The 24,184-nt window shown below is 51.6% G+C and overlaps 1 protein-coding gene across 1 annotated transcript in view; it reads left to right on the forward strand.

The window, feature by feature from the left end:
* MGAT5B (alpha-1,6-mannosylglycoprotein 6-beta-N-acetylglucosaminyltransferase B) overlaps nt 1-24,184 on the forward strand; it is a 67,970-nt gene that overhangs the window by 32,490 nt on the left and 11,296 nt on the right. Inside the window, exons 9-11 of the mRNA XM_030837953.2 lie at nt 12,090-12,221; nt 13,604-13,737; nt 18,017-18,147. Coding sequence (XP_030693813.1) covers nt 12,090-12,221; nt 13,604-13,737; nt 18,017-18,147 — 397 coding nt within the window. The remainder of the gene's footprint in view (nt 1-12,089; nt 12,222-13,603; nt 13,738-18,016; nt 18,148-24,184) is intronic.

Consider the following 24,184-nt stretch of genomic DNA (forward strand, 5'->3'; position numbering starts at 1 on the left):
CTGCCCAGAGTACTTCCTCTTCCTCTGGCCACCCTGGCCCGGCTGGAGCTGAGCCTGTGGTCAGTGAGGTTGCTTTTGCCCATCACAGGGCCCGAGCGGTGAAGATGGGGGTCACTGCACTTGGGAGGCCCTGAAAGTGAGGCCCTGGTGAAAAGTGCCAGAATCTGAAATATGCCCCTGCTGCCATTTCTTTCACTCCACACATGCACCCACGTGCGTGCATGCACGCCCCTGTACACAACCACACATGCACACCCTGTATGTGCACACCCCACGCATGCACACCCCTGCACACGGGCGCACGCCTCCACACACACGCAAACACACACCCTTGCACATGGACACGCACATACCCCGTGCATGACATGCAGCCCATGGCACACACATGCACACACGCACACCCCCAATGCACACACGCACACACCCCACAGAGAATCCATATCTTTCCACCAGTGTGTCACTTCCTGCCAAGCCTGTACGGATCTGAAATTCCCAGAAGCAGGGGCTCTAGGGAGAGGTCGCCCCACCTCCGCTTGGCAGTGTGTTAAAGGGGCAGAGGCCCAAGGCTGTGCCCAGACAGCTCTGCCCTTGGCTCCCTGCGGGGTGTAGGTGCAAGCAAAGACTTGCCCAGACAGGGCAGAACTGTGTAAACAGCTCAGTCACCTCAGGAAACAGTCTCAGGAAGACCCTTTCTAAATCTGTTAGCAGGTACAATTTAAAACAACTAAACGAATAAAAATTAAAAAAAAGAAAGCCACCTTCCGCAGGAGACAGCATGCTTGTATCTATAAAATTAGCCACGCCCGCTGTGCTGGAATTCGTTTCAGGTGCGAATTCTTAACCCTGGCTGTAGCCAAGCTGCCTTAGAAATATACCGACCTTTGGGCCCACTCTTGGCGTCTCTGATTTAATTGATCTGGGCTGGCGCCGGGTATCAAGTCTTCAAAGCTCCCCCAGGCAATGTACGATCTAATGAGCAGTGACGGTTGGGAAGTAGGAAAGTTGAGGCTGTGGCTTTTCAATGCCCCCCCCCCCCGCCCCAAGTCTGGGTAGCAGGATAGCTGTGGGGTTAGGACATTGCAGAATGTGTGCACGGTCCTGAGAAGTAGGATTAGGGCCTGGGGTAAGGGCTCAGCGCCTTAAAGATGTGTGGATTCCTCCCGAGCCTGCATTTGCACACTCAAAAGCACCAATGTTGCCCTTGGTTGCAGGGTCGGGGTCAAGTGGAGGGGCAGGCCAGGCAGGTACTCCTTGGAGGTGGCCCAGGTAGCGGGGCCTCTCGCAGCCCACCCAGGACATCCGTGCGAACCTCTGCCCTGGAGTGTACTTCATGCCACGCCCTTTCCTGGATGTACTTTTTCCTGGTGACAGCTGTCAGCTGGGGCTATGAGCTCCTCAAACTGATTCTTTGCTGGGACCACCCGGACGCTGCGTAAATGCAGGCCTTTCCTCGAGTGGAGATTAAAATACAGATGTGATTTAGTTTGCTAAAGTTGCCATAACAAAGTACCACAGACTGGGGGGGTTTAAACAACAGAAGTGTATTGTCTCCTAGTTCTGGAGGCCGGAAGTCCGAGATTAAGGTGTTGGCAGGGTTGCTTGGTTCTGAGGGTGTGAAGGGGGACCTGTCTCAGGCCTCTCCCATAGCTTCTGGCGGTTGTTGGTGATCTTTGGCGTTGGTTGGCCCGTGGAAGCATCACCTCCATCTTCGCCTTTATCTGCACATGGCATTCTCTCTGTGTATGTGTCTGGGTCCAATTTTCCCCTTATAAGAACACCAGTCATATCAGATCAGGACCTACACTAATAACCTTATTTCAACTTGGTCACCTCTGTAAATGCTCTACCTCCAAATAAGGTCACATTCTGGGGTTTTGGGGGTTTGGCGAGGTGACCATTTGAACCTAGAAAGGGTTTGTGGGCAGAGATAGCAATGAATACAGGCATGGCACTGCCATGGGTTCTGCGGGAGGTGGGATCATCTGGGGACCCCATCTCCCAGCCTTGTGGAGCTGTTGCATGCAGCTGGCACCAGGGTAACGTGAAAACAGGTCAACGGGATGTGAAGGTAATCCGAATTCTGAGGGTCGCAGCTTGGGTCCTGCCATAGAGCGTCTCCCTGGGCTGGCAAAATGCCCCTCGTGGGGAAAACCGCAGGACCAAGATGCCGCCTGTACATTTGTGCAGTTTATTCACAGGTGTTCATGGCAGATGTCTTGGCCACTGACTCAAAGACGAGGCCGGACGGATGAGCCGCTTTTCTCTGCTCCTCGTGTTTTGGTGTTTTAATTAACTGACTCACTGGAGGGATGTTTGGGGCAATGCACAGAACCCACATCTGGCTTTGCTGCTGCTAGTTGTTTCCGGGGTGAGAGCGGTGGCGTGCGGGGACAATGGGCCCTGATCAGACTGCAGCTTGGGCATGTCAGACAGTCCCGCCCGGGCCTTGCGCGTGAGACGGGAGGAGAGATGAAGCCAGAGCTCCCGTCAGCTGCATCTGAGACATCCTCGTGGATGCCCGGGTCCACGGCGGGCATTTTAAAGTGAAGCCTTTCCCTCCCTGCCTGCCCAGAATCGGCTGTGCTCACCCATTTTATCTGCGTAATTTCAAGCGTCATTAATAGTACATTGGCATGAGGAAGAATTACCAAGCTCTTCCTCCCTCCATGAGTGAAATTGGGTTTAGTAGAAAATTAGTTGACTTAACTGGAAAATAATGAAAGTTTGAGAGGAGAATGTTTAAATAAGGAGGACGAGGACGGGAAGCTCGGCTGTGTAGCCCCGGCCCCTGTGGAAATCGGTCTCCTGGCATTTTTGTTTGTTCAGTGTTTGTTCAAGGGAAATACTGGGGAGGGTCCCCGGAGAATGACAGAGGCTGGGACCGCATCCTGTCCCTCGTGCTCAGCCCAGCTTGACCAAGCTGCAGCCAGTAAACCCTCTGAGGAGCCAGTCCAGGCAGGCCTCAGGGTTTGAACCCATTCAGATCTGTCTGTGACTGGCTCAAACTGGCCTGAACTAGCCAGCTTAAGGCAGCCACTGGGGGGATGGTGCTACCATTCTCTGGAGTGGGGGGAGGGGAGAGAAGAGAAGAGCACTGATTTTGGGGGGCACATGGGGAAGACCTTGAATCTGGGTTTAGACACGTCGAATTAGAGGTGCCCACGTGGAGGCAGCTGAGTGATGGGCCGCGGGGGCTCAGAATGGAGACAGCATCTCGGAGGCCGCTGGTAACTGAACACACGCGTGAATAAAATTGCCAAGTGATAGGGGAAGAGGCCTGAGAGCAAAACCTTAAGAAAGAGCAACACTGAAAGGCTTCTTGGGGAGAGAGGTGCTGGCAGAGGGACTGAGAAGGAGTGGGCACCCATGGAGAAGATGCTTCTAGAAGGAGGGTGTGGCCAATGATGTCACATGCTCACAAAAACTAAGAAGGAGACTGAAAAATGTCCCCGGCATTTGGTCACATGGACGTCATTGTCAACCCTAGAAAGAGCCATTTTGGTTGAGTTGTGGGGACAGAAGCCAGAAATTTGTGGGTCGTGGAATGAGGGGGCTGTTGAGGAAACCAGCAGCGAGTTAGCTTCTCCAAGGAGTTGAGCTGTGAGCGGGAGGAGAGAGAAAGAGAAGCGCGGGGACAGTGGAGTCGTAGATGGTGTGTGAGTTTCTTGGGGCTGCTGAAACAAAGTACCACAAACTGGGGGATTATTGTCTTCCAGTTCTGGAGGCCAGAAGTCCGAAATCAAGGTGTCGGCAGGGTTGGTTCCTCCTGAGGCTGGTGGAAGACTGTTCCATGCCTCTTCTAGATGCTGGGAGCCTCAAGCTTTCCTCAGCTTCTAGATGTCTGTCTTCTCCCAGTGTCTTCACACCATCTTCCTTCTATCGTGTCTGTCTCTGTGTCCAATTTCCCCTTCTTGTGAGGGCACTAATGACCTCACCTTAACTTGACCATCTGCAAAGACCATTTCCAAATGAGTCACATCCCAGATACTGGGGTTAGGACTTCAACATCTTTTGGGGAGAATACAGTTCAACCCATAACAGAGTTTTGCATGTTTATTTTTCAAGATGGGAGAGTTGTAAGCATGTTTAAATGCTGGTGTGAAGGAGGAGGAGAAGGAGGAGTTGAAGCCACAGGAGGGAAGATAGTATCATGCATGGTGGCCCAAGAGGATGGCCCCCAGGAGGAAGAAGAGGCAGGATGTGGTGGGGGCACCGAAGGGGCTACAGGGATGGAGGCAGGGGTTGCAGCGTGCCCACTGATGCTTTTTATTTTATCTTTGTTGTAGGAGGGATGAACATCTGCTGGGAGTGAGGTGGAGGGGGTGGGAGGTGTGAGGAGAGTGGACGAGACCAGAACACCCTGAAGGCTGCCCTGGATTTGTGCTGTGTTAGCCCTTAACAAAGAGATTTCAACCAAATATGGCAAAATCTTATGACTTGACAAGGCTGGGAAGTGGGAGCACAGATACTCATTATATCATTGTATTATTTTCTATAACTTTCTGGATGCTCAAAATATTTTGTTGTTCAATCCGAACAGAGGGGGAAGAGCTGCATCCAGCATCTGCTTGGCGCTTAGCAGACCCTGAACACAGTGGTTCTTTCTCCCCCACCTATTCCCAGAGGAGGCATGAGAGGCAAATGACTAATTTACACTAAAACACTGCATCCCCTCTCCCTTCTGGTTTGTTTGTTTATTTGTTTTTTTGGCTGTGCCACGTGGCTTGCAGGATCTTAGTTCCCTGACCAGGGATCGAACCCGTGCCTCCTGCAATGGAAGCGTGAAGTCCTAACCACTGGACTGCCAGGGAATTCCCGCCTCTCCCTTCTTTTCCTTCTTCCTCCTTGGGTTCCAAGGAGCCTCGCTGGTCCCTGCCCTTCATCCTTCCCCGGGATCCAAGAGGGATGATTCCCTGCACCTGCCCCTCCACGCTGCTCTGAGCCACAAAGAGTGGGAGTCTGTCTCTTGCAAATCAAGGCCCCTAAGCCTTGACCTTGGCCCGTAAGTGTGACCTCACGGATGTAGTGGCCGAGGCGCCTTTTCCAGCTCCGGCCTGGTCCACACTGGGGCTGGGAGGTCGTAAAGGAAGAGTGATTTAAAAGAAATCACAGGCCCTCAGGAAAGGTCCACGCAACCCAAGTGGGGTGGGGAGAACTTGGGGGGAGTCAGAGAAGAAATGAAGAGGAGGAGTGGCTTCTGAAGGCTTTTGAAGGAAGTTGCTAAGGAGGTGGGATTCCTTCCGGGGGGCGGCAGGAGGGAGGCATCAGTACATCTTCAAATCTGAGGAGCCATGTGTTCTTGTAAACAGAGGTGGGGTCCTGAGCAAGGGGAGGTCTTGTCCCATGGCGGCTGGAGAGGTGGAAGGCGGACAGTGGGATGAACTTCCTGGAGACTGAAGTACCCCCCACAGGAGGGATAAAACTCCACTGCTCTGCGCTCAGAGCAGGGGCAGGGCCGGCCTGGGACTCTTTTCATTCCTAATGAAGCTGGCAGAAGCATAGGATGGTACAAATAACCCCTAGCACTCCTTCTGACTTCCCCGAAATCATAAAAGGGCCCCTGGGCAAGAGAGGATTTATCTTGGGAGCCAGACTGTTCTGGAACGGACCCAGATTACCCTACGGTTCGTGGCGGCACTCCAGGGCTGTGTCTTTTCTTTAACCCGAGTCCCCCACGGGGCTTGTTCCAGTGGGACTGAGAGCAGAGTCTCACCCATCTTTGTTTCCTCCATGGGTTGGTTCCTCACAAAGGTTTGTGGAACTGGATAGAACAGCGAGGGCCCCTAGGACCTGAGAATCCCCAGAAGAACTGAAAACCAACATCCCAGTGGCAGGCCCCACCCCAGAGCGAAGAGGTGGCACCTCTGGGACCAACCTGGCCATCAAGAGCCGACACGGGCTTCAGTGACCCTCACCTGCACCCGGGCCTGAGAGCCACCTTCACTGAAATCCTGGCTTGGACGAGAGAAGCCTTGTTTCATTCGCAGCATTCACGTGCATTGTTACATAAATGGGGGAAGGAGGCAGGGGACAGCCAGAGGGACGTGTTCCCTGCCCGGCGGCCCCCAGCGAGCTGGAAGAATGAGTCTGTCATTTCACCCTGCTCTCCTGGGAGCAGCAGCCATATTTTTAGCCCTGAGTTTGCTTACGAGGAGGGAACGCTGGGGAAGAAAGTGTCGGCTTTGGACCACAGGCCCAGTGCCGGCCTCCCAGTGCCGGCCGCCCAGTGCCATTTCCGAATCCTCCTGCCTGTGTTTCCTTTGGGCTTTGGCTGAGGAGTGGCTTTTCCTTTGAACTCCCTTTTCCTCTGAGCCCTGACTCCACTGGGGACCTGACCGTTCTCTTTAGCTGTGATCCCTGACCCTCCGAGGGCACTGGGACACCTGCCTTTTCAGGAGACGGAAGCTGCGGGTGAGCCCATCGTGAGGGCTTCGCAAGGCTGCTTTCGTTGGCTCAGGAAGGTCAGCTCAGGCTGGGCAAGAGAAGAAAACCCTGCAGGAGAATTTAATTCCTTCCTTGTTAGTGATCCTACCTGCTAAAGCAGCTCGTTAGAAGGCCAGTTAACTTTCTGGATTTATTTCTCTGTGGTCCTCACGCTCTGGGGAAGGGGCGGCAGCCGCTCTAACAATGGCCGTGAGAGAGAGACGGGGTCAATGTCTTAGTGCTCAGGGGGTGGGCACCGGACGGGGTCAGAGGGCTAGCAGGCCCCAGAGGAGACAAGGGTCCTGGGCTGCCCAGGCGGGGTGCTCCCAGTAATGAGGAGATGGATCCAGGGAAGCTGAAGTTCCCCATGGGCCCTTAGCGCCTGGAGGCAAAGATCTTTGAGGCTTTGTAGGATTCTTTTTAATTAGGTCCATCCCACACAGAGAAGACAGAGAGGGAGAGAGAATAGTTTGTTCCAGAATTTGAGCACTACCTGGAGAGATTATTTCTAGCCACAGACCAAAGGCACAGGGAGAAATAAAACCGGAGAATTTTTAGCCTAGAAGGAGCCGTGGAGGTTTGTCCACGTGTCATGGAATGGGAGCGGAGGTGGACACCAGAGCGATTCCGTGTCTGCGCGAGGCCACCCAGCGAGCTCGTGCTGCAGCTGTACGCCCAGGGCTGCTCTTCACCGTGTGGAACTCAGCATTTTGATTCCTAGCTGAGGTTCGTTTTTTTCTTTTCTTTTGGGCGTAGATTATATTTTTTTCTCTGCCTTGTCCCATTTGCTCATTCACCTTCTGATCTTTTAGCAAAGAGTAACAGTCACCCTGCTTTGGCTCTTTGCTGAGCCCCTACATCGTGGGGGGCCCTGGAGAAATGGGGACACGGGTGCCTTTGGGAGACAGAGTGCTGGGCGTGCACTTGTGCGTCTGGGCACGGAACCGTGAGTGTGGACAGTTTGGTTTTGGCTCTTAAAAAAAATTGTAGTAAAGTACGTACAATGTAAAATTTACCATCTTAACCATGTGCGGTTCAGTGACGTTAGGTCCATTCACATGGTTGTACAGCCATCCCCACCATCCATCTCGAGCCTTTTCCCCTCCCCAGACTGAAACGGTCCCCATTAAACCCTAAGTCCCCATCCCCCACTGCCCCTGACAGGTTGGCTTTCAAGGGTGGATTAATCTGGGTTGGGCACCGGGACCAGATGACCAGGTGACCTGCAGAAAGGCTCTTTTTCCCTAGATCACTCCTTCCCCCAGCCCCTTCATCTGTATTTAGACTCCCACTCAGGTGGCCTGGGGACATTTGGAAATCCATTCCAACCATCCAATTTGGCAATTCCACGGAAACTTCCCAAGCATTGTGGGTGGTAGTGGGCGGGCAGGGGAGGCTAAGCGGGTGCATCTGAAGCCCCTTCATGCTGAGAGGCTGCTTGACCCCCTCTCACCAGGGCCATGGGGGTGGGGAGGCTCTGTGAGCCCCTCCCGACACAGCCCTGGGCTAAGAGTCGGAAGAGAAGTGAACTTGACATTGGAATTAGGAAAATGTCTGGACAGGGGCCTTTTGAGGAGTCAGCACGGAAGGTGGAATTGTACAGCTGAGCCTCCCTGGGCACCTTTGTCTGAAGGTTGTCAAGAGACAGCGTTTTTCAATTCATGTCACTGCTCCAACCAACCACTTAGAGTAAAATTGCCCATAAAAGTGAACTTAAATTACAAGTGATAAAACCACAGCCCCCTCTCCCCTCGGCTGACCCTCTGTGCTGTCCTTGGGACGAGCTCAGATTCCTTGTGACAAGAGTAATGAGGAAGCTTCAGACACATTTCCAGTGAAGTCACCGTGAATTGAAAATCTTTGTTTTCTAGGGCTGGGGGGACTGTGGGTCTCTTCGTTAACTCCTCCTGGGAAGAGGACCTGCTGTCTCTGGACCAATTTGTCTCTCCTCCTCTTCTTCCTGCTGTGATGTCCTTTTGGGACCCGTGGGGCCACTTGTGTCCAGTCCAGGCCAGGAGGCTACTCAGCTAATAACCCTCGGCAACGCCCATCAGCCCTGGGCCCCTCTCACTCACCCACCCCCTCTCTCCTAACATGCTTTTCTTGACCATATTTTCAGCCTTTAAACCAGTTCTTCCAGGGGTGGGGGGATGGCGGGTTCCCATGGTTCATTACCTTGTGAATTCGTTCATGAACACAACAGTACTTATTGGGTCAGATCCTGTCCCAGCTCTGGGCTTTCAAAGATAACCTGGCCCTGCCCTGGAGGGGCCCCGGTTGTGAGGAGGTGACTCAGGGCAGTGCAGAGGGATGGTGGGGAGGGGAGTGGGATGCTGGGGCAGGGGGATCGAGGGAGAAGGGCGTCTCACTCTGACCAGAGGTCCAAGGAGGGTTCCTGGAGGAGGAGGCATGGTTTGAGTCCAGGAACAGGAGGTGAGAAGTCTCTGGAAAGAATCAGATGGAGCCAGGGATGACTGACCAGGTTGACATCATGGAAAGATCTCTCTAGAAAAGAGTCAGGCAAGACAGGAGGGAGGCAGAATGGAGAGGAAATTATCTCAAGATTCCAGCTGAAAAATGACCGTGACCTTAAGTGAGGGGTGTGTGTGTTGGGCGTGGGGATGGGGTAAGGAGTTGCCAGATTTGGAAATTCAGAAGGTGAACCTGATGACTAAAGTAATAATAATCAACGGAACTTTCACTGTCCTTGCCCCACTTGATCCTACCAGGAACCCCGTGAGGTAGGTTTTTTTTTTTTTTTTTTTTTGCGTTACACGGGCCGCTCACTGCTGTGGCCTCTCCTGTTGCGGAGCACAGGCTCCGGAAACGCAGACTCAGCGGCCATGGCTCACGGGCCCAGCCGCTCCGCGGCACGCGGGATCCCCCCGGTCCGGGGCACAAACCTGCGTCCCCTGCCTCGGCAGGCAGACTCTCAACCACTGCGCCACCAGGGAAGCCCAAGGTAGGCATTTCTATTTGTCTTTTGCTGATGAGAAAAATGAAATCCCTAGAGGCTAGTGGCCCCTCCAAAGTTAGCAACAAAACTGGGCCCAATCTCTGCTGGCAGCCCGGGGCTCCAATTTCAGGATGTCACTGTGGTCCAGTGACCCACCATTGTGCTGTCTGATGCCCGGTGGCCCTGGGGAGGAAGGAGAGCTCAGTGGGTGGGAGTGTGGGCGCTGGAGCCCACTGCCTGGGCTCCAATCCCAGCTCCACGGCTTCCTGGCTGTATGATCCTGGGTAAATGACTAAACCTCTCTGTTTCCTAATCTGTAAAGAGGAGAGCAGGATGGGAATGGGTCTGATCTCATAGGGTAGTTGCCCAGATGAAAGGAATTGAAGAATCGATGAGTTGAAAGCACGTAGAATGGTGCCTGTGTTCAAAATGGTAGCCATGAAGGTGAGGAAGACCACACAGGCTCTAGGAAGTCAGTGTGCGGTCATTTTCCCAGGAGAGGGCTGTGACTTGCTTATCTGGCCTCTCAGTGGCCCTGGTGTCTGGGGCTGGGGCCAGGGGTGCGGTCAGGGTTGAGGCAACCAGAGGAAGCACCCATGACTCTGTTGGTACCACCCATGGCCACAGAGGGACAACACGTTGCCTGGTAACCAGCCAGAAAGGCAGTGTGGGAAAATCAAGCATGTGACTGGTGCAGGTAGCAGCAACTAGACCCACCTACGGTTTATATTTTCAGAATCGTCTTAATTTTCCCAGACCCAGATTCCATGAGGGAGGAGCAGCCACCCGCTTCCTCACTTCTGCAAGAGAAATCATCACCTTGTCTTTCTATTTGTGGTTCTCAATTGAGTGGAGGAAGTGGGGAGGGGGACCAGGGTCTGTCCTAAACCCGGAGCTTCTGTAGCCCAGGACAGAAATGATGCTCCGTCTGACTGGAGGGCTTTGGGGTGTGAGAGGCAGCCACACTGGAAAGAAAACAGGGATCCTACAGAGGAGAATGTAAAGCCTGCTCACCACTTAAAAATACCACCAAATAGTTCATGCAGTCTCCAGGCTGTGGGAACTGTTTCCTCTGATGGCTCCAGACCCCTGGGGTCCTGGGCTTATTCCCCTTTGCTTTCTGAGTAATTCAGCAAAAACCTGAAGAAGCACGTCCTGCCTGAGAAGCCCTGGGTTTGAGAATCCTGTGTGGCCGTCTGGTTGGAAAGAGGGACTCATTGGAGGGTTGGACGGGTGGAGACAGGGGTGGGGGGGTGCTTGGCCATTTTTAAGTTTATAGATAAGAAACGGGGAGAAAATGGTTATAAGATTTTTGCATTCCTCTCTCCCCACTTAGCAGCAAAGGTTCTACCACTGGGGGAGCCAGCGTGGGGGAGCTGCGTGAGGCTGGGTGAGCTGGCGGGGGGAGGGCATGCCCTTCTCTGCCGGCCACAGACCAACCCCTGATGCCTTGATCCCCGTCGCCCGAAGCTCCCCGTGACATCTTTCCATCATGGCCTTGTCATCAGGTTATCATCAACATCGCTGAAAAGGCCGCGTTAGGGCAGTTTGCTCAGCGGACGGTGTTTACCGAGCCTCTGTGGGTGTCTTGCTGAATGTGCGCTAGATGGTGCAGAGGCGTCCAGGTGCTACTTTTCCACATGGCTTGAATTGTCTCAAGGAGCCGGAGATGCGACCCAGGGAACTGATGATAACTGTGGCCTTTTGCCATGTGGATCCCTGAAGGGGCTCACTGGGAGGTCTCACGGATGCCTTCCAGCATCTGGACCACGAATCCGAGGGAGGCGGGAATGGGGGAGGTGGGCAGCTGCTGGGGGGCTTCCCTGGGGGCCGACACTACTCTCTGCCTGGCTCAGCCGCTCAGTACAGACTGACTGAGTCATTCATCTGAAAGCCGCATCATCTCTGCAGGGGGTGTGTAGTCAGGCTTAGCAAAGGCTCCCGGATGGTGGGCAGGGACATCCAGGACAAAGTTCACGCTGGCACTGTGGGGGCCAGGCAGGGGGCTTTGAGCCCGTCTCCAGGGAGGTGGACTGGGCAGATGGGAGGCCGTGTCCTTCAGGCTCCAGTGAGATGCTCCAAAGTCTCCACCTGGGTCACCAGTGGCAGCCCTGTTCCCGTATGAAAGCCTGCGAGTAAGTGACCCAGCAGGCAGGGTCTGCCTGTGGGGCAGGGCTAGGCATCTCCGTGGGCCAGGAGCCAGTCAGCAGTGCAGGGCACAGGTTTGGGGACCCTTCAGCTGCTAACAGATGCTGAAGCTGCGCTGGGGACCTCGGCAGGTGTTTATGGCACCTTGTGAACATTGGGTACAGGTGCCCCCTCTGGGTGGACACAGCCCTGCAGGGATCAAGTTTGTGCAAATTAACAGAAGGTGCTCTTTCCTTCTGGCAGGTAGCCCAGGCCAGGAACAGTCTTGGCAAGCTAGCCGGGGCTGGATCTCAGTCCCATTTGCCCCTCGTTGGAGTCTCTTGTGCAGTGAAAAACCTATACAACCGTACATGGCTGCCCTGTTTGCTTCCTCTCCAAGAGTTCGCCAGGATTCATGCACTGACCTCACTTTCCTTTACAGTGTTCTCCCTGCCACTTATTCTGGGCTATAGGAACAAGGGTGGGCTCCAGGTTCCCCCAAGGCAAGCCTGTTTGGGAAGAGGGCTTTTTGCTGTCTGTGGGTCCCTCTCGGGGCTCAGACTCTGAAGGGTTCTTCTCTCAGTAACTTAGGGGTGCCGCCAGGCCGGGGGAACTGCCCGCTCACCATGCCCCTGCCTTTCGACCTCATCTACACCGACTACCACGGCCTGCAGCAGATGAAGCAGCACATGGGACTCTCCTTCAAGAAGTACCGGTGAGAGGGCAGTGGGACTGTGGTGATGGCCCATGGCAGCCCCCGGGGTCTGGCTGCCGGCTGGTCCCCAAGGTGGGGGATTGCACTTTCCCAGGTTCCGCGGTGGAGAGAAGGCTCCCCTCCCCCACTGCCTTCCTTCTCTGACAGCTCTGCCTCCTGACTAAGGCTGACTCAGATGACAATTAATAAACCACAGCCAGGCGATCCAGGCCCCTGCGCTGCTGGACAGGCTAGGGGGCAGGGTCAGAGCTGATCCAGATGGAGGGGGCAGAGGAATTTCAGGGAGTGGTGGAGGGGAACAAGGCAGGTAACGGGGCGTGACCTCTGTGGGTGGGGACCCAGCAGCCCCCCACCCCGACTCCCTCCTCCACCCTACCCCCTCCAGGGCAGGAGGAAGGCCGATGCCATAGCTCTGTCTCTCTGCAGCCAGCCGGGTACGGGGTTTAATTTAGCACAGAGAGCCCTGCTGTTTATTACGTTTGCTCTAGTCTCATTGACTATCCCACATGATTTTATTAGGGAAAAAAAAGTGACAGGCAGCATTATTGCTTTTATTATTAATGCATGTTCTCCGTGCACTGGGGGCCTCTTCCTGCCATTCCTGCCTCTTCCGGGGGAGGAGTGCCGACCTCAGCAGTCTGGTCAATTCTGGGTCACCGGCAAGGACTCTGGGTGAGGGAACTCCTTGTAGGGGCGTCTGAGTCTCAGTGGTTTTCTTCAGGTGCCCACTCCAGGGTGGCCCAGATGGAGGGAGAGGTTCTGGGCTTTGGCCCATTGACAGCAGCCTCAATGGGCCAAAGGGTGGGACAGAACCTCCACCGGCTGGGAGGCCCACCTGAAGTGGCCACACTTGCAGGAGACTTTGAGGCACGATGGACACGATGGGCCCGTGGCAGTGGCTGGTCCCTCTGAGGCCCTGATCTTCTGCACGTCAGCCCAGATAACCCCGGCACATCCTGCGGGTGTCAGGCTCCTGGGCAGAGGGACTGTGGACCCCCTGCCCAGGAAAGTAGAAATCGTACAAGTGACCCCTGGGGCAGTGGGGAGGGATCCCATTCCAGGCTGGGCCTCCCCTTCTAGGCTCCCTTGGGGCAGCTGTAAAAACTAACAGTTTCTGAGTTAGTGGTCCCTGGTTCAGGTGTATCATTGAGACCCTGAGACAGTTATCCCCATTTCACCAATGGGGAAGCTGACCCAGAGAGGTTAAGGCACTTGCCTGTGGTCACACAGCCAGCTAGTGTCTGAGCCCAAGCCCTGACCACACATCACACTATCCTGACCAGCCACCTTTGGGTTACAGAGCCCATGGCTGGCACAATCCTAGCCCAGGGAGACACAGGGAGGTTGGTGACCCTGGTTCCTGATCCCGGGGGGGTGGACAGGTGCCGCATCCGGGTCATCGACACCTTTGGGACGGAACCTGCATACAACCACGAGGAGTACGCCACCCTGCACGGCTACCGGACAAACTGGGGCTACTGGAACCTCAACCCTAAGCAGTTCATGACCATGTTCCGTGAGTGTCCGGCTCTGGGAGGCGGTGGGGGCCTCTCCGAGGTGGCCCGGGAGGAGGCAGGCCCCATTCCTTCCTCTCCTTCCTTTTGGGGCCTGTGCGGGGAGGGGGGGAACACACCCCCTTGGTGTGTCCCCTTGGACGGGAAAGCCTTGTTCCCCTCTCTGCAAATGTGTGAGCCACAGAGGAAGCCTCTGGGCTGTGTAGGGAGGGGGCAGCCTGGGTGCCGGGCGGGGGGGAAGCATGGTGACCTTTCCAACACCCAGAGGACGCAGCCTTTGTCCTCCTGGAGCACACGTTGCTGTCTTGCTCTCGAGAGCGGCTCAGCAGAGGGTTCCAGAACAAAGAGGGTTCCATGGCCTTTGAGAAAGAGAGACATTCCAACGTGGAGGAAGACTTAAGTGAGTGGCGAGGGGGCAGCAGAGGGAGGCTTTCTAAGCAGAGGGAACAGACGTAGTGAAGATGGATATGGAAAGAATGGAAGGTTCTGGAAATGCAAATGCTCCGGGAGGCTCCAGCGTTGGGGATAATGGGAAGTAAGGCTGGGGGGTGGGGTGGCTGGGGCCCCTGTGGGTGACGGACTTCGGGCAAGGGATGCCATTCGAGCTGAGCTTTCGTGATTTTTAAAAAAAATTATTTATTTATTTTTGGCTGCTTTGGGTCTTCGTTGCTGCGCGCGGGCTTTTCTCGAGTTGCGGTGAGCGGGGGCTACTCTCGTGTGCGGGCTTCTCATTGCGGTGGCTTCTCTTGTTGTGGAGCACGGGCTCTAGGCGCGTGGGCTTCAGTAGTTGTGGATTGCGGGCTCTAGAGTGCAGGCTCAGTAGTTGTGGCGCACGGGCTTAGTTGCTCTGCGGCATGTGGGATCTTCCCAGACCAGGGCTCGAACCCGTGTGCCCTGAATTGGCAGGCGGATTCTTAACCACTGGGCCACCAGGGAAGCCTGCTTTCGTGATTTTTAATGAGACTTTAAAATATATACACACTGACCTCCCCTCTTACATGCAGCACGCTGAAAATAATTTAACCTTTTCTTGACAACTCGGGGCCAATGCTCTATCTCTCTGGTGTGGGGCCTGCCCTGCGGGGCCGGCAGAGGTGTGTGGAGCCACGTCCCCTGCTGAGTGGCCCCTTCTCCTGTCGCTGTTTGGTGTGGCGCCTTTTCTCCTACTTGGGAGACTGTCAGCTGTCACTTTTAATCGTCGTCAAGCTATCTGCATCCAGCAGCATCTTGGACGTCTAATTGGCAGCTCTTTGAAGGCTGTGGGTCAGAAAGCCGGATAAGCGCCCTCGTTAGGATTGTCTCTAAATTAAGAGTGAGCTTGGTTCCAAGCAGGGTCCCGAGGAACTTGCTCGTAAGTAAAGTAGCTGATCTCTGCTGAGCCTGTCAAATGAATGCCTCCCTTTTGGGTGCTTAGGGACTCCTTTTGTATTACTCTGCAGGTTCTAGGCTGTATTAGAGGCAGACAAGATTTCTGAATAATACAGGAGTAATGGCTTGATTGGATCCCAGAAGGTTGGGAAGGTGGGAAGTTTCCTTGGAGCCCAGATGAGGAAACTGAGGCCCAGAAAGGTGGAATGTCCTGTCTGAGGTCACATGGCTCTGTGGGGACCAGACTCCCTCCCCATAGCCCATTGCAAGGTTGTATGAGGCTTCTCCAAGAGAAGAGTGACTGTCCTAACAGGTCATCTGGTGGCATTGTGCTCCCAGCAGAGTGATTGAAGTGGGATGGGTCCTGAGGAGATTTCTGGAGGGAAAGGAAGTGGGGGTGGGTAGTGGAGGTGATGCTGTAGGCTGTGGAAAATACCATTGAGGATCTGGGAGCAGAGGGGTGGGGTCTTTTAGCAAAGATTCCAGAGTTTACATTGGATATGGTAATTCGAGGTTCACTGTAGGTTCTTGAGCTAGGGAATATCATGGAGAAATTTTTTTTTTTTTTTTTGGTCACGCCAGGCAGTTTGTGGGATTTTAGTTCCATGACCAGAGATTGAACCCAGGCCCTTGGCAGTGAAAGCACGGAGTCCTAACCACTGGACCTCCAGGGAATTCCGCCCCCCAAATTTTTTGAGATACATTATTCTGGCAGACTGCAGATGGCCAAAGGGACAGTGGTAGAGGACGGGGAAGCAGGAGATGGGTTAAGAGCCCTCTGTGATAATCTACACTGAGAAAATGAGAACTTGCCCTGGGGTAAAACCTACTGGATCTAGAGTTCCAAAGCTGGCAAACTCCTACTCATCCTCCAAAACCCCATGTCAAATGTCTCTTCTTTTTACTGTCACTTTCACTGATCACCTTATCTATTCCAGGCAGAATGTTTTTATAACTCTTCAACCTAATTGTGTTAAAGCATATATTGAAATAGAGTTATTTGCTTATACATTTATATCCACTGATAGATTATGTATGAATCACTCAAAAAGGAGCCACTGACTGATTTATCTTTATTTCCCTGGAGCCTATCAAGGTCCTCAGAAAAATGTTAATTGACTGAATCAATTAAAGAAAGAGAGAACAAAAAACAGACTTGCCGGTCTTAATGATATACCAAGTCCAGGAAGGAATTCATGAGCAGACCTCTTTCCCCATCTATTGATAGCTGGTTGATTTCCCCAAAGAGCTAACTGCCTTTGCTCTTTGCTCTGGCTGCCTCTCCCTGCCTTGCCCTGCCCCCAGGAGCTCTTTGCTTAATGGTCCCTGATATTTTAGTTGGTTGCAATACTTCCTTGTCCCACGCCCACTAGTTTAGCTAATTGTTCTAAACCTGTCCCTTCTGGTGGAGTTGGTGGAATGAGATTTTCTTCATCTCTGAGAATAGGGAGGAAATGGCAAACGGGAGAGAGATCTGGGTGCAGCCCCAGCTAGAGCCAGAGGGTAGGGACAGAGGCCAGGGTGGGGCTGGGCAGGCAAACTGAGTCATGGAGGGTCTGGTCTGCCCTCCTGGGGCCTTTCCCTGGCCTGGCAGAGCCTCCTGAGACAGGAGAGCTGCCTGAGCTCTGACCATCACAGAAACAATTCCAGGCCTCCAGGGCCCCCCTTATGCCTCTGAAGCCCTAGAGGAGAGATCATTTTGTTCTGCAGCCCGTCCTTATAGTGGTCGGATTTTCAGACTCAAGAACCCGTGAGCTTTCTGGGGCATTTCGACAGAAAACCACCACCTCTTCTAAGGTACACCAGATACTGATTATAAACTTTGTGGGTATGGAGAGGGGTGGGTAGACATATTGTGTTAAATCTACACGTTTGATTAAAGTATGCATCCCAATTTCAGAACTGCTAAAATGTGAAAAAACGTGCATCTGAAATGAAGAATAGGGTATTTGGCATCGGGGCTGTTCTGGGGAATCAAGGGTGTTTGGCTGTTACCAACCTACTCCCCGCAGCCTCTCCCACCTGGGAAGGTAGAGTAGGTTTAATCGGGTTCCATAAGCGCTCTATTCAAGGTCCTCTACGTGGGACGGAGGGATCACGTGACTTGCAAACGGCTGGCACTTGTGCCTACACCTCTACCCTGCCACGGCAGACAGGGCTAATCAGTGACATTCCTGCAGCGTGGCCGAGGAATTGGAGCCCTAGCTGAAACGCATTCCTTGCCCCTGGTGTGCTCGGTTCTGGGAGGTGAGGCAGGGTGCGATCCGCGCTTTGCCGGAGACCTAACCACAGTGGATGGGGCCACAAGGGAGGGCACGTGGACCCCAGAGAAGGCTTCTGGGAGGAGAGGAGGTGATGTGTGAGTGGGGCCCTGAAGGGGAATAGGATTTTCTCATCCTGGAAAAGGGTGGTGGGCGCTCCAGGCAGAGGGAAGGGCAGGGCAGGAGTTGGCAGGTGTGAAAGGGAAGATGTCCATGCATTTGTGAGCCAGCCGGCCGGGCGCTCCCGTGTGCTGGGGACACAGACAGAGCTTTTGCTCTCGTGGGGCTTAGATTCTGATGATAATACACAACCAAATCAATATATACTATCACATCTGGTCAGTGAGTGCTGGGACAAAAAATAAAGCAGGGAAAGGAGACAGAGTGGGATTGGGGTCAGGAGAGACCTCTCAGCAGGGACTTGTGAGCAACGGGCTGCGTGGAGAGAGGGCTGGGTAGGTGGTAAGAGATGCCATGGAAGGGGGCCAGGGCACTGATGCTCTCCCCGCCCCAAACAGGACCCCTTCCCTCCCAGCCCCCTTCCCCATCCTCGCCAAACAGGGAGCCCTCTGATGGGGCTGGGCCGGGTAGACCCAGGGTGTGCCCTTGGCTGCCTGGTAACCCTCTTCCTGACCTCGTGGTCTGGCTGCAGCTCACACCCCGGACAACTCCTTCATGGGCTTCGTGTCCGAGGAGCTCAACGAGACGGAGAAGCAGCTCATCAAAGGCGGCAAGGCCAGCAACATGGCCGTGGTGTACGGCAAGGAGGCGAGTATCTGGAAGGTGAGCCCCGCTGAACGCAAGCACCAGCCCTCGGCCCCCAGGGGCTCCCAGCCCCAGGATTCGGCTCCCATCTGCCGCCCCCGGCACCGGACGACGGTGGGAAACAGCCCCACCAATGGGTCAGAAAAGAGGCCTCGAACTGCCTTTGGAAGTACCACCCGGGGACTCATGCCTCACCCCTCTCCCTGCTCCCACGCTTTGCAACAAATTCAAATGGCTTAACCTTCCACCCTCCCTCAGATGGATCAACAGACACTCTCACCCCGCAAAGGGGGTTTAGGCTAGACGTGGGGATTCTGTGGGATGGGAGGCCGTGGAGGAGCAGGAGAGGCCTAGGAACTGGAACCCCGTCTTCAGGGCGGGGTCCCACAAGAAGCACCACCAGCATGGGAGGGTACCCACTCACCCCGCCACTGACTTGTCCTCTCTCCTCTTTTCTCTCTGCCCCCCTGGCAACGAGGCAGCTCCAGGTATGCCACGTGTTCCCTTCGCCTCCCGCCCCCCTCTACTCTATAGGGTCTCCCCTGGGGGTGCTCCCGAGGCGGGCTCCCCGGGGTTTGTGGCTCCTGTGGATGGACCAGACCAAGGTGGGAGGAGGGTGACGGGGACAGCAGGGTCTCAGGCTCTTCCCGGGGCCCTCTGAGGGGAGGCAGGCCCTGGAGGTCAGGGTCCAGCTCCGCGTGGCGCGGGGCAGCTCCTAGGATGGGCCATTGACCTAAGGCAGGCGGCATGAGGCTACAGGTTAATAATAAAGATGCCGATCGTGGGGAACGTTGAGCAGCCCCCGTACCCCATGTCAAGCCTGTCACGTGACCATCTTAGTTACTGATTCTCATGCTGTGTTGATTAGGATTAAGTCCAGCTGTCACAGAAAAGCCCTGAATAATAGTGATGGAGGCAAGATGCAAGTATGTCTTCTTTTCTGTTGACAAACTCTGGAGGTGTCAGTCCTGGCCTGACCCCTGGGGCTCTTCTTCCCTGGTTGACCCGCCCTGTTTAGTTCCCACCCTGGTCTTGCCTCATCATTTAAGATGACCACAGACAGTGCACAGTCATTACATCTGCCCTCCAGCTGGGGGGTGGGGGGAGAGGAAGAGGAGGAAGGAGGAGGGGTGGGGGAAGGTCAGGTTTAGGGACGTCGCCTGACCGTTACGCGCATCTCTTCCCCATATGGCCCTGTGGCTAGGTCTCCGTCCCGTGGCCATGCCTGGTCTCGGGATGCTGGAAGTGGCTGTGCCCCCGGCAACCAGGTGCCCAGCTCAGCCCTGGAGTCCTGTGACTGAGGAAGGGGGAGGAAAGCGATATTATGGTTCATCTCATGGTCTGTGCCACAACAACCCTATGAGCCCATAGCCGTGGCTAATATTGGTCCATCCAGAGCTTACTGTTGCCAGGTGCTCGCATATATTTTCTCACTTGACCATCAACTACGAGGTTAGAGTGACAAGCTAGTTAAGTGGTGGGGCTGGGATTTGAAGCCACATCTAACTCTAAGAGCCAGAACACTTAACTCCGACTTTACGTAGCCTCCCCGTTATGACGCCTTGGATAGAGGCAGAGAGACGCTCTGGATTAAGCTGGACTATGGGTCCAAGCCCGGGCTGAGACATCAGTGCCCACTGCCAGGTGTGGGGAGAGGGGCGAGGACTCATCCTCATTTGAGGCCAAACAAGCTGGCTGCCAGGATGCCCGGGGTGCTGGGAGCGAGCACAGACGGTGTCTGCTTGGACCAGAAAATACTGTTAAGAAACTGCTCCAAGAGAATGAGAGGTTATGAGGCCTGGGAAGAGAACAGTTTTCTCTCTAGCTCAGGAGCCTCTGGGTTAGCCAGGAGCAACGCTGTGCAGCAAGAGACCTCAAAGCAGCTGCTTCCAAAAAAAGACATCTCTGCTCTGGTCTTTGTGACCCAGGGAAGGCAGAGGTGGCCGGCTGAAGAAAGGAATGACAGCAGTATCCTGGGACAAGTGCCATCTAGAGTTCAGGGGACCAGGTGGCGAGAAGCGGAGGAGGGAGGAGGGTATGAGGTCATGACATCCTTAGGGGAGCGGCAGCCGGGGTCAGGAAGAGGGCTTTGGAGGAGGCTTGTCTTATCCTGGGTCCCCAGAGCTGGAGGCTAAGGCTTAGATGCTGCTGTTTTAGGAGAGCCTGTCCCAGGGAGCAGGACTGAGGGATGGGAGAGAGGCTGCTCGTCCGGATGCAGGGCAAACCCAGCCTTGCTGTTGGAGGAAACATTCCAGACCTCAGAAGTGCTTCTGGGGGAGCTAAGGTGGACTTTTCAAACTGCAGCTTAGCTCTGGTTGTTTTCCTCCTCTGGTTTACTGAGGTATAATTGACAAAGAGAAATTGTATGTATTTAACGTGTACAACATGATGGCTTGATAAACATTTATATTGTGAAACGAGTGCCACAGTCAAGCTAATTAACACATCCACCACCTCAGTTATCATGTGTGTGTGGTGAGAACATTTAAGATGGACTGCCTTAGCAAATTTCAAGTATACAATATAGGTTTATTAACTATAATCACCATGCTGGACATCAACTTCCTGAATTTATTTATCTTAAAACTGAAAGTATGTCTCCTTTGACTCATATGTCCCCATCCCCCCCCACCCAGCCCTTGACACACACCATTCTACTGTTTCTATGAGTTTGACTCTTTTCAATTCTGCATATTAGTGAGATCATGCAGTATTTGTCTTTTTTTAACTCAGAGAGCCTTGATTAGCCTTTAAAATGAAGCAGAATAACTTAGAAACAATAGAATAAAAGGATATCAGAGAACTTTATATGTATTAAGAGTAATTATTGTTTTGTAAAACTTTAAGTTTTCATACATAAATACACACACGTGTATGATTAGGTGAAAAAAAGTTGCTCAACAGTGCATGTAATGTGAACCTATTTGTGCATGTATGTGTGTGGTGTTTTTTTTGTTTTTTTTTTTTTTGCGGTACGCGGGCCTCTCACTGCTGTGGCCTCTCCCGTTGCGGAGCACAGGCTCCGGACACGCAGGCTCAGTGGTCATGGCTCACGGGCCCAGCCGCTCCGCTGGGATCTTCCCTGACCGGGGCACGAACCCGTGTTCCCCCGCATCGGCAGGCAGACTCTCAACCACTGCGCCACCAGGGAAGCCCGTATGTGTGTGTTTTAAAGGAAATGTACACCTGCTTATAATGCATAAAAGATCTGAGGAAGGCACATAAGAAACTGTTAATAATAGCTGCTCTGGTAATGGGATCAGGAAGTTGAATGGGGGCTTTGGAGACATTTTCTAAACACTTTATGTCCTTGATTTGATTCTTTTCTAGGGCCATAATTCAGTTTTATAATAAGTAATCCTTTTACATTTTTGGTGTGATTACTGATGTGATTTGGCTCTGAATCTACCATTTTATTAGTTGGTTTCTTTTTTTTTTTTTACCTGTTCTATGTTCCTTTTCCGTTCATTTCTTATCCTTTTACATTGATATATTTTAAAAAATCCACCTCCCTTTAGCTAATTGTACTCTCATATTCTTTTGGTCCCGATCTTCTTAATATTTTTATACCCTAAAGGTTATAACACGCACCTTTGACTTATCAAAGTCTAAGCCAATACTTTTACGTTTCATTGGGTTATAAAAGAACTTTAAAATGTTTTATTTCTATCCGGCCCCAACTTATATGTTTCATGGTATTTTAATACTCTCCAAATATTTTATATCCCACGATATATTATTATCATTGTTGTTGTTATTGCTGCTGTTGTTTTGCAAAGTCAATATTCATTTACGTTTACCCACATTTACCCTTTGTATTGTTCTCTGTTCCTTCTTACATCTCTGAGATTCCATCTGGAATCATTGTCCGTCTCCAGAAGAAACCAACTTAGTCTGGGACTGCTGTTTTTGATTTTCTAAGAATGTCTCGGAGGATATATTCATTATGTACAAATTCTAGCTTGTCCTCTGCCTTCTGTCATTTCTGTTGAGAAGTCAGTGTAGGTCTGATTGTTCCTTTAAAGGTAATTTCTTTTTTGTGTTTTCCTTTGCCTGGTTTGAAGGCTTCCGTTTGGTTTTCAGAAGTTTTACTATGAAAAGCCTGTATGGTTTTTTGCTTGTTTGTTTGTTTTGTTTTGTTTTTATCCTACATGGAGTTTGTAGATCTCTTTGGATCTGTGGTTTGACCTTTCACTAATTTTAGGAAATTCTCAGCTACTCTCTCTTTAAATGTTGCTTCTGCCCCAATCTCTCTCCTGTACTTCTGGGACTCCATTTACACAGACATTAAATCTTCATTATAAACCCTTGTCTCCAGCATTCTTTTCTGCAGTTTCCATCCTTTAGTTTCTCTATGCTTCATTCTGGATGTTTTCTTTTGTTCTTTCAGTAAGTGAAGTTTCTCTTCAGCTGTGTTTAATCTGCTGTTAAATCCATCCATTTAGTCTTTAGTTTCTGCCACTGTGGGGTTTTTTTTTTCCATTTGGTTTCAAATTTTATCTTCTATTTCCTAGACTATATTCAGCATATTTATCTTAAAGTCTGTGCCTGGTAACTCCAGCATATAGATCTCCTATGAATCTGTTTTTATTGTCGTGTCTCTTGGGTGTTGATCATATAGTCTTGTCTCTTTATGTACGTGATTTTTTTTAAAAAAATCAAGGTATTTAAATTTTTAAATTTAAAAATCTATTTTAATAGCTTTATTGGGGAAAATTGACATGCAATACACTAAACTTGTTTAAAGTGTATAATTTTATGGCTTCTGACTTACGTAAAACCATCACCACAATCATGAGAGAGAATCGAGTGCTAACTAATATTACTAAACACAAGTTTAGTAATATTTTTCTTTTCCTCTCTCCACCACCCCTGAAATTCCCTTCTTCCCTTTGGCATCTCTTCCTCCCATCTCTCCTCTCCTCATCTCCAGGCAACCAGTGGTCTGCTTTCTGTCGCTATGGATTAGTTCTCATCTTCTATTGATATAATTTTATATAAATGGAATCATATGGTATATATTCATTTTTGTCTGGATTTTCTCTCTGAGTATAATTATTTTGAGATTCCTTCATCCTGTTGCATGTAACGATAGTTCATTCCTTTTTATTGCTGAGTAGTATTCCATTGCGTGGATGGACTACACTTTATCCATTTACCTGTTAGTGGACATTTGGGTTGTTTCCAGTATTTGGCTATTACAAATAAAGCTGTTATGAACATTCGCATACATATCTTTGTACACACATATGCTTTCATTCCTTGTGGGTAAATACCTAGGAGTGGAATGGCTGGGTCATATTGTAGAACTGTGTTTAACGTTTTAAGAAAAGTGGTTTTGCCATTTTACAATCCTGCCAGCAATGTATGAGAGTTCCAATTCCTTTACAAATTCATCAATACTTGGCATGGTCAGTCTTTCTAATTTTAGCCATTTTAACAGGTGTGAGGTATTATCTTATTGTGGGTTTAATTTGTAATTCTCTAATGACTAAGGATGTTGACTATGTTTCTCTGTGCTTATTTGTCTTCCGTTCATCTTTTTTGGTGAAATACCTTCAAAAAGGTTGCCCATTTAAAAGATTGGGTTGTTTATTTTCTTATTATTGAGTGGTTAGAGTTCTTTACATATTCTGGATATAGGTTCTTTAACAAATAGATGCTTTGCAAAAATTTTCTCCCAGGCTGTGGCTTGTCTTTCTCTTAACAGCATCTTTCAAAGAGCAAAAGTTTTTAATTTTAATGAAGTCCAGTGTTTTCTTTTACGGATTGTGCTTTTGGTGTATCCAGGAAATCTTTGTCTAACCCCAGGTCACAAAGATTTTTCTCCTATGAGTTTTATAGTTTTAGGTTCACATTTAAGTCTGTGATCCAGTTTGAATTAACTTTTATATATGATATGAAGTATGGGTTGAAGTCCTTTTTTCCCTTCCCTTTCCTTTTTTTTTTTTTTTTTTTGGCATATAGAGTGATCCATGACTGTATGTTGAAAAGATTATCCTTCCTCTACTGAAATGTCTTTGCATCTTTGCCAGGATTCAATTGACCCTACATG

This window comes from Globicephala melas, chromosome 20, assembly GCF_963455315.2.
Source record: "Globicephala melas chromosome 20, mGloMel1.2, whole genome shotgun sequence".
NCBI lineage: Eukaryota > Metazoa > Chordata > Mammalia > Artiodactyla > Delphinidae > Globicephala > Globicephala melas.